Source organism: Boleophthalmus pectinirostris, unplaced genomic scaffold (genome assembly GCF_026225935.1).
Source record: "Boleophthalmus pectinirostris isolate CB_2022bp ecotype Guang Dong unplaced genomic scaffold, ASM2622593v1 HiC_scaffold_4, whole genome shotgun sequence".
In the NCBI taxonomy this organism is placed as follows: domain Eukaryota; kingdom Metazoa; phylum Chordata; class Actinopteri; order Gobiiformes; family Gobiidae; genus Boleophthalmus; species Boleophthalmus pectinirostris.
The window spans coordinates 39507442-39517441 of NW_026571353.1; the positions used below are offsets into that span (position 1 = coordinate 39507442).

General features: G+C 45.4%; 1 protein-coding gene across 1 annotated transcript in view; it reads left to right on the forward strand.

Annotated features, from left to right (window-relative positions):
* Positions 1 to 10000, forward strand: part of fras1 (Fraser extracellular matrix complex subunit 1) — a 607084-nt gene that overhangs the window by 563794 nt on the left and 33290 nt on the right. Inside the window, exons 55-59 of the mRNA XM_055161976.1 lie at positions 1113 to 1281; positions 3715 to 3961; positions 5430 to 5774; positions 8103 to 8263; positions 9370 to 9517. Coding sequence (XP_055017951.1) covers positions 1113 to 1281; positions 3715 to 3961; positions 5430 to 5774; positions 8103 to 8263; positions 9370 to 9517 — 1070 coding nt within the window. The remainder of the gene's footprint in view (positions 1 to 1112; positions 1282 to 3714; positions 3962 to 5429; positions 5775 to 8102; positions 8264 to 9369; positions 9518 to 10000) is intronic.

The window sequence follows — 10000 nt, forward strand, 5'->3', positions numbered from 1 at the left end:
GTGTTAAAAATAACTCCTCAGCCTTTTCAGAAGGTCTCAGACTATAATTCTTGTGGCCATAAAAGCCTGATCCTGTCAGATCTCAGAAGCTCAGCAGGGCAGGTCTGGTTAGGACTTGGATGGAGACACTGGGAGAATCAGGAGCCACAGGAGGCACCAGTGGCAATAACTGTTGTTGTGTCCTTAGGCAAGACACTTCACCCACATTGCCTAGTATGAAAGTGGTGTGTGTGTGAGTGATGGTGGTGGTCGGAGGGACCGATGGCACTGATTGGTAACCGCGCTTCTGTCAGTCTGCCCCCAATAGTAGTTTACCCCCACCAGGTGTAGAGTGAATGAGTAATGCTGAATAATGTTCTGTAAAGTGTCTTTGTGACAAAAATGTCTGTGAAAAGCTCTATAAAAATAAACTTACTTACTTACTTATAATGAAAATACTTTTACTTTTACTCCTGTTAAAAAATGTAGTGGAGTAGAAGGTACAGATACAGACTCTCAGTTGGAATGAAGTAAAAGTTAAAACACTTTAAAATGTATTTAAAGGGCCCATCTCATGCAAAATCAACTTTTCAGATCTTTCTACCTTCTCAGAGTGATGTGTGGGCCTTGTATTTGTCGCTGAAGTAGTTTTTAGATGGATTCAGCATTTTTTTAAACAAATTGCAGCGTTTTTCTGCCAACCAGCCACGTGACGACGAACTAAAGCTGCTACGACGACGACGCGGCACATACACCTATGATGCGTTTGACGTAGCAGAAAGAGCTTCCCCAGTTGTGCTTGTAAATGTGCAGAAGATACAATGTGAAAAGAGTTATTTTGCATCACATGGACCTTTAAGTAAAGTACAAATATCTAAAATGTATACTATAAGCAGAGTACTTTTTGCTTTACTTTCCACCACTGATGAACACACATTTGCAAAAAATATTGACAAGATTTGAACCATCATTGCCTCATCTCCAACATCCATAGTTAAAAGTTGTTACGTTTTTCCAACAGAATTCGCGCCAAATATTTGACTCTGTGTTTTGTGACGATTTTTAACGCGATTGAGATAGAACCTGGATGAATTCAGATCTAAAATACAACACCGTGTTCTTCTCGTGAACAGTTATAACGTGAGTGAGAAGGCGGGCACGGTGTCGGTGACGGTGAAGCGCACGGGGAATCTGAACCAGTACGCCGTGGTCCTGTGTCGAACTGAACCCGACTCCGCCTCCTCCTCCTCCTCCTCCAACAACAAACCGGGAACTCAGGACTACGTGGAGTACGCCGGGCAGGTAAACGCAAACACACAAACACCCTCTGGAACTCCCCCGGCAAACGCTCCCAGAGACTCAACCGCACCACACGTCTGCAAAAAGGCCCGAAAACATATCATAAAAAAAAAAAACTCTTTATATAACTGCATCTCATTTTGATCTGTTTGTTTGAATTGTGTGAAGTGTCTTTGAATGTTAAGAAAAGTACCAAGAAATGTCAAAGATTAGTCCTGGTTTAGACTTGGTTTAGTCCTGGTTCAGTTCTGTTTTAGTCCCGGTTTAGACCTGGTTTAATGCTGGTTCAGTCCTCCTCGGTTTAGTTCTGGTTCAGTTCTGGTTTAGTCCTGGTTCAGTTCTGGTTTAGACCTGGTTTACACTTGGTTTACACCTGATTTAGTCCTGGTTTAGTCCTGGTTCGTGCTCTGGTTCAGTTCTGGTTTAGTCTTGGTTTAGTCCTGGTTTAGACCTGGTTTAGTCCTGGTTTAGTCCTGGTTTAGTCTGGTTCAGTCCTGGTTTAGTTCCTGGTTCAGTCCTGGTTTAGTCCTGGTTCAGTCCCTGGTTCAGTCCTGTTCAGTCCTGGTTTAGTCTTGGTTTAGTCCTGGTTTAGACCTGGTTTAGTCCTGGTTCAATTCTGGTTTAGTCCTGGTTCAGTTCCTGGTTTAGTCCTGGTTCCGTCCTGGTTCAGTCCTGGTTTAGTCTTGGTTTAACCTGGTTCACCTGGTTTACCTGGTTCAGTCCTGGTTTAGTCCTGGTTCAGTCCTGGTTTAGTCTGGTTTAGTCCTGGTTTAGTCCTGGTTTTAGTCCTGGTTTAGTCCTGGTTCAGTCCTGGTTTAGTCTGGTTTAGTCTTGGTTTAGTCCTGGTTCAGTCCTGGTTCAGTCCTGGTTTAGTTCTGGTTTAGTCCTGGTTCAGTCCTGGTTTAGTTCTGGTTTAGTCTTGGTTTAGTCCTGGTTCAGTCCTGGTTCAGTCCTGGTTCAGTCCTGGTTCAGTTCTGGTTTAGTCCTGGTTCAGTCCTGGTTCAGTCCTGGTTCAGTCCTGGTTTAGTCTGGTTTAACCTGGTTCAGTCCTGGTTTAGTCTGGTTTAGTCCTGGTTAGTCCTGGTTCAGTCCTGGTTTAGTCTTGGTTAGTCCTGGTTTAGTTCCTGGTTCAGTTCCTGGTTTAGTCCTGGTTCAGTCCTGGTTTAGTCTGGTTTAGTCTGGTTCAGTCTGGTTTAGTCCTGGTTCAGTCTGGTTTAGTCTGGTTCTTCTGGTTTAGTCCTGGTTCAGTCCTGGTTTAGTCTTCTGGTTTAGTCCTGGTTCAGTCCTGGTTCAGTCTCTGGTTTCTGGTTTAGTCCTGGTTTCAGTCCTGGTTCCTGGTTCAGTTCTGGTTTAGTCCTGGTTTAGTCCTGGTTAGTCTGGTTTAGTTCCTGTTTAGTCCTGGTTTTAGTCCTGGTTTAGTCCTGGTTCAGTCTTGGTTTAGTCTGGTTCAGTCCTGGTTCAGTCCTGGTTCAGTCCTGGTTTAGTTCCTGGTTCAGTCCTGGTTTAGTTCTGGTTTAGTCTTGGTTTAGTCCTGGTTCAGTCCTGGTTCAGTCCTGGTTCAGTTCAGTGGTTTAGTCCTGGTTCAGTCCTGGTTCAGTTCTGGTTTAGTCCTGGTTCAGTCCTGGTTCAGTTCTGGTTAGTTTTAGTTCTGGTTTAGTCTTGGTTCAGTCCTGGTTCAGTCCTGGTTCAGTCCTGGTTCAGTTGGTTCTGGTTTAGTCTGGTTTAGTCCTGGTTCAGTCCTGGTTTAGTCCTGGTTCAGTTCTGGTTTAGTTCTGGGTTTAGTCTGGTTTCAGTCCTGGTTCAGTCCTGGTTCAGTCCTGGTTTCAGTTCTGGGTTAGTTCTGGTTTAGTCTTGGTTTAGTCTGGTGGGTTCAGTCCTGGTTCAGTCCTGGTTCAGTCTGGTTCAGTTCTGGTTTAGTCTGTTCTGGTTTAGTCCTGGTTCAGTTGGTTCGTCCTGGTTCAGTTCTGGTTAGTTAGTCTGGTTTAGTCCTGGTTCAGTCCGGTTCAGTCTGGTTCAGTCCTGGTTCAGTTCTGGTTTAGTCCTGGTTCAGTCCTGGTTCAGTCTGGTTCAGTCTGGTTCAGTCCTGGTTCAGTCCTGGTTCAGTTCCTGGTTTAGTCTGGTTCAGTTCTGGTTTAGTCTGGTTTAGTCTGGTTCCTGGTTCAGTAGTTTAGTCTGTTCAGTCCTGGTTCAGTCCTGGTTCAGTCCTGGTTCAGTTCTGGGTTAGTCCATATACGGCACAAAAGTTCTGCATCTTGGCTCAGTTATTGAGTCGAGAGTTAAACTGCTGTAATATTCGTGTCATGTTTTATATTTTAAACACAGTGATATTGTGATGTAAAAAATGACTTTGAAATGACAATAACGCGTCATAAATAAATAACGCATCACGGTTTTGAAGTCACTCGCTCTGACCCCCGTCCCCCGTGTCCGGCCCAGGTCCAGTTCGACGAGCGCGAGGACACCAAAGTCTGCACCGTCATCATCAACGACGACCAGGTGTTCGAGGGCGTGGAGCGGTTCAGGGTGGAGCTGAGCATGCCCGTCTACGCCCTGCTCGGACCCAACGCCCGCGCCGTGGTCAACATCAACGACACGGAGGACGAGCCCAGGCTGCAGTTCGACCAGAAGACCTACCACGTGAACGAGAGCGCCGGCTTCGTGCACGCGCCCGTCCAGAGGAAAGGTGAGTCCGTCGCGCTTCGGTTTCAGGGCTCACGTGTAAAAATATGTGGGTTTCACGTGACGTCGCAGAAATCAGACGGAGGCAGGAAGTGAACCGACTGGAGGGAAATGCCGATGTGTTGTGTAGTTTACAGCTGAGCCGATCGTTCTGACCGAGAGAAGGAAAAGCCTTTTTTTTTTTTAGAACCGAATATAGTCGTCCACAAAGGTCAGAAATGGGAAAAGTGAATCAGAACCTCTGTAATAACAAATCCCTCTCTCCTCTCCTCCCTCTCCTCCTCCTCCCTCCCCTCTTCTCCTGTCCTCCTCTTCCTCTCCTCCTTCTCTCCTCTATCTCTTCTCCTCTCCCCTCTCTCCTCTCTTCCTCTCTCCTCCCTCCTCTCCTCCTCCTCCTCCCTCTCCTCTCCTTCTCTCCTCCCCTCTCCTCCTTCTCTCCTTCCTCTCTCCTCCTCTCTCTCCTCCTCTCTCCTCCTCCTCCTCCTCCTCTCTCCTCCCCTTCTCTCTCCTCTATCTCTCCTCTCCCTCTCCCCTCTCTCCCTCCCTCTCTCCTCCTCTCTCTTCCTCCTCCTCTCCTCCTCTCCTCTCCTCTCTCTCCCTCCTCTCCTCCTCCTCTCTCTCCTCTCCTCTCTCCTCTCTCCTCCTCCTCTCCCTCTCTCCCTCTCCTCCTCTCTCCCTCCTCCTCTCCTCTCTCCTCCTCTCTCTCCCTCCTCTCTCTCCCTCTCTCCTCCCTCTCCTCCTCTTCTCCTCTCCTCCTCTCTCCTCCCTCTCTCCTCCTCTCTCTCCTCTCTCTCTCCTCCTCCCCTCTCCCCTCCTCCTCTCCTCCTCTCTCCTCCCTCCTTCCTTCTCTCCTCTCTCCTCCTCTCCTCCTCTCTCTCCTCCCTCCTCTCCTCCTCTCCTCCTCTCCTCCTCTCTCCTCTCTCTCCTCCCTCTCTCTCCTCTCTCTCTCTCCTCCCTCTCTCCTCCTCTCTCCTCTATCTCTTCTCCTCTCCTCTCCCCTCTCTCCTCCTCTCCTCTCCCCTCTCTCCTCCCTCTTTCCTCTCTCCTTCCTTCTCTCCTCTCTCCTCCCTCTCCTCCTTCTCTCCTCCCTCCTCTCCTCCTCTCCTCTCCTCTCCTCCTCTCTCCTCCTCTCCTCCTCTCTCCTCCTCCTCTCCTCCCTCCTCTCCTCCTCTCCTCTCCCTCTCTCCTCCTCTCCTCCCTCTTTCCTCTCTCCTCTCTTCTCTCCTCTCCTCCTCTCCTCTCCTCCTCTCTCTCCTCCTCCTCCTCTCCTCCTCCTCCTCTCTCCCCCCTCTCCTCCTCTCTCCTCCTCTCTCCCTCCCCTCCTCTCTTCTCCTCTCCTCTCTCCTTCTCTCCTCCTCCTCCTCTCTTCTCCTCTCCTCTCCTCCCCCTCCTCCTCTCTCCTCTCTCTCTCTCCCTCCTCCTCTCCTCCTCCTCTCTCCTCCTCTCTCTCCTCCCTCTCTTTCTCTCGTCAGGTGACCCGTCCAGCACCGTCTCCGCTCTCTGTTACACCGTCCCGAAGTCGGCTCAGGGCTCCAGTCTGACGGGCCTGGAGTCCGGCTCGGACTTTAAGACCCGGGGAATGACCGGCGCCAACCGCGTGGTGTTCGGGCCCGGCGTCTCCATGACGACCTGCGACGTGAAGCTGATCGACGACAGCGAGTACGAGCTGTCGGAGGAGTTCGAGCTGGTGCTGTCGGACGCCTCGGACAACGCCCGACTCGGGGACGTGCCGGTCGCCAAAGTGGTGATCGACGGGCCCAACGACGCCTCCACCGTCTCCCTCGGCAACGCCACCTTCACCTTCAACGAGGACGCAGGTGTGGGCGGGACGGCGGGGGGTCACTGTCCATCACAAATAATTAGAAGATCATGAAAAAATAAGACACACAATTTAGTTTTTTCATTATCTGTGAGCTGCAATCGTAAAAATTCAACAAACTCTTAAAATATTTGATTCTACGGCCACGTTTACATGATGTTTTTAAATTCCGATTTAATTGTTCCGAATTAAATAGTTCAGAATTTAAATATTCTCAATCCGTGTATCATTCGTTCATTCGTTTTTTAATATTAAACCAAAAATAAGAAAAAATAACTATGTTCTTCATTATTTGTCTTCGAAACCAAAATGAAAAAACAGATAACAATTTGGGTTTTTTTTTAGTTTTGGATAACATGACTTAAACTGTGATGTCAGAGTGAACCGGGACTAAAACGGGACTAAAGCAGGACTAAAACAGGACTAAAACCAGGACTGAAACAGGACTGAAACAGGACTAAAACAGGACTGAACTAGGACTGAACCAGGACTGAACCAGGACTAAAACAGGACTAAACCAGGACTGAACTAGGACTGAACCAGGACTAAACACTTTAAATCCTCTTTATTTAATTCCGCTCAGCGTCTGGGGGTGGGGAAAGTTCTGATTGGACAGAGACGTTGACCGGAAGAAAACAACGGAGGGCGACCCAACGAGCATGTCCTGAATGACCGGAATTAATTTTTACGAAGAATAATTCGGGTCATACATGATCGAGGAATAAATTAATTTGGCTTTAAAATCGGAATAAACCACCCACTGACTTTGGAATTATCATTTTAGGAATTTTTACATGTGTTTAGGAAGTGTTTCCATGGTCTTCTTAAAGCGGAATTAATCTTTATTCAGAATGAAACTATTTTTATTCAGAATTAAAGCGCTCATGTAAACGTGGCATATGTGTCATGAGTTTATATAATGTTTGGGGTTTGACTTTCTGAAATGAATGACAAAAATATAGAACTTTTTCATGATTTTCTCATTATTTGTGATGGACTAGGGCATTATGTCACGTCACTCTGGAACCACATTTGAATTTTAGTTAATATGTTTTTTGGGTGTATAAATGTCACTACTTGTCCTTACTGATAAAAAAAAAATATTAAAAAATTGGTTACAGATAGGAATGGGCATGATTAATCGATTAATCGATAATTGATCATGAAGAATTTCATCGATTACATTAATTTTAATCGACAAACCGAATGTAGGTCACTGTGTGTAGTGTGTCGTGACCAAACAGGTGTGTACATGTGTCTCTGCATCAGAAGGAGCGAGACACAAACAGTGGGTCAGTCTGTAACGAACCGAAGCACAAATGTGGATTTAACCAGGATTTGGACAAGAAATTCCACACTTTCCGTTGCGTTGGGACAAGTGTGAGTCCATGTGCACAGTGGATAAAGCAGCACATATGTTTCTGTGTCCAGTGGGAAAAAGTTTTTCCAGGTGAGAGTCGCTCAATGTGGATGACGAGGCCCCGCCCCCCTCCCCCCGTACGCTGTCCTGGTTTTGACAAACACAAATCTGGTCACACTGACCTGTATTCACCTGAGTCATGTCTTTTAATCCAACACAAGTTGAACCACATCAGCGACACAAGAGCTGGAGTTTTATCTTCACTTAGTTTATGTAAATTAGTGATGTGGTTTTAAGTTTTGTTTCTGTGAGATTTGAACAAAACTGAATTAAACACATTATAATGTCAAACAGCTGATGTGGATCTAGAGTCGTTATGTTTATATGTCGTAAAGTTGAATTATTTATGCAGATTAGTGCAGATAGTAATAATAATGATGATCATTTTAATATAAAAACATTAATGATTAATTGATAATGGATCGTTAATTCTTCCGACAATCGATTAAGAAAATTTCATCGAATGCTCATCCCTAGTTACAGATAAATACAGGTTCTTCTGTGTTTACGACAGAACACATTGCATAAAGTGTCTTTTGTGTCGTCAGTCTTGAGGTTGTTTTTAAACTTAAACAAACTTTATTGACCCACAAGGGAAATGACTTGGACACAGGAGCTCACACATCACTATATAATATCATAACAAAGAGAAATGGTAATAAGACATTCTGAGACCAGCGTCAAATAAAGCAGAATTATATAAATGTAAAAGTAAAAAATAAAGTAATAAAAATAGACTATGGAACAGATTTGACTATTAGGGGCCACCATAGTTATAGTATTAATGAAAAACACAGTGTAGTGGTAATTTTTGTACCGTTAAACTCCCGTAGAAAAGCAGAAGGGTCTGAAAACCTCCCTGCTCAAGCTCTTAACACTCTGTTTTGTATCGTCTGGTGTTTTCAGGCACCATCGAGATCCCCGTGCTGCGTCAGGGCAGCGACCTGTCCTCTCTCACCTCCGTGTGGTGCGCCGCCCGCCCGTCCGACCCGCCCTCCGCCAGCCCCGGGGTCGACTACATCCCCAGCTCCAAGAAGGTCCAGTTCAAACCCGGGATCACACAAGAGGTCAGTCTGATGTCTGCTGCCCGCTGCCTGTACACGGACACTGGACCAGCATGTGGGATTTTCAACACAGATATAATTTACACAGGAAAATCCACTTCCATATAATAATCCAGTTTGTTTACCATTTACTTGTATGATTAGTATTAGTCTTTAAATACTTATGTAAGTCTGATGTGATCTTTATTTATGACAGAAATCAAGTTTATTGGAGACTGAGAATCCGTGTGTCGTTCGTTCATTCGTTTTTCAAAATAAAACCAAAAATAAGAAAACGGAAAAAAACAACTATTTTCTTCATTATTTGTCTCCAAAACCAAAATAAAAAAACCGATAATGATTTGTTTTTTCAGTTTTCGTTTTGTGTTTAAATGAAAAACGGAAAAAACGGATAACGACCGTTTCCCGTTTACATGACTTAAACTGCGACGCCGGACTGAACCAGGACTAATCTTGGACTAATCTTGGATTTGAGAGCAAGAACAGGGAGCAGGGTGTCCACAAAGCACCATCAACTTTTCTGGTGTTTTCGCCCACAGTCACCCGATGGTCTACACGGGCGCACCTCCAGGCCCGTCCCGACACTTAGTCCTGGTTCAGTCCTTTTTGAGTCCTGTTTTAGTCCTGGCTCAGTCCTGGTTTAGTCATGATTTAGTCCTGATTCAGTCCTGATTCAGTCCTGGTTTAGTCTTGGTTTAGTCCTGGTTAAATCTTAAATCCGTATGCGGCGCAAAAGTCCGGCATCGTGGTTTAAGTCACAGAAACGGGACACGAAAACTGAAATTGTTATCTGTTTTTTCATTTTGGTTTTGGACACAAATAATGAAGAAAATAGTTGTTTTTTCATTTCCTTGTTTTGGTTTTATTTTGACAAACAAATGAACGAACGACACACAGATTACGGAGTTTGTCAGACTATTTTTCACGTCTCATGACCCGACTGTAGCGACCTGCATGTCTGAATCTCTCTGTGAGTGAGTGCGTGCACTGTAGAGGGCGCTAAAGAGTGTGGGTGAGGGACCGGGGGGACATTTTGACACAGACAAAGTTTATTATCCCTCTACATTTTTCAAACGCGTCACAAAAACTCCTCTCCCTCTGTGTCGCAGACGTGCAGCCTGACCATCGTGGACGACCTGCAGTCCCCGGTCATCGAAGGCCCCGAGTCGTTCGTGGTGTTCCTCAGCTCTCCGCAGGGGGCGGTGCTGCAGGAGCCGTACGAGGCCAGCGTGGTCATCCAGGACACCTTCTTGGACAGTACGGACCAGCGTTTACCATCAGGGCATTAAAGCTGCACTGTGTAACTTTTCTAGTGTGGGGTCTGTCACCTGCTTGTTTCCATGGAGATGTTGTTGCTTTGCCTGGAATGTTCAACAATTGCCACTTTTTCTTCCTTTTTTTTTAACTATTTTTTTTCCCTCTCCCATTTTTAAATTAAATAAAAACTTAAAAATAATAAATAAATTGCCCCTTTACTTAAACCAATATTATTTTCACCATCATCATTTTCTCTCATAATTTTTTGTCATTTATTACAAACTCAAATAATAATTTTAAAGGCATTTTTTCCCATTTTTAAATATATTTTTAGTCCCTTACTTAAACTAATATTATTTTTATCATCATCATTTACTGTGAAACTTTCCAGACAAAGAAACAATAATAACATCTCCACAGAGAAAAGCGTTTGACGAACCCTCCACAATCCGTGTATCGTTCGATCATTCGTTTTTCAATATA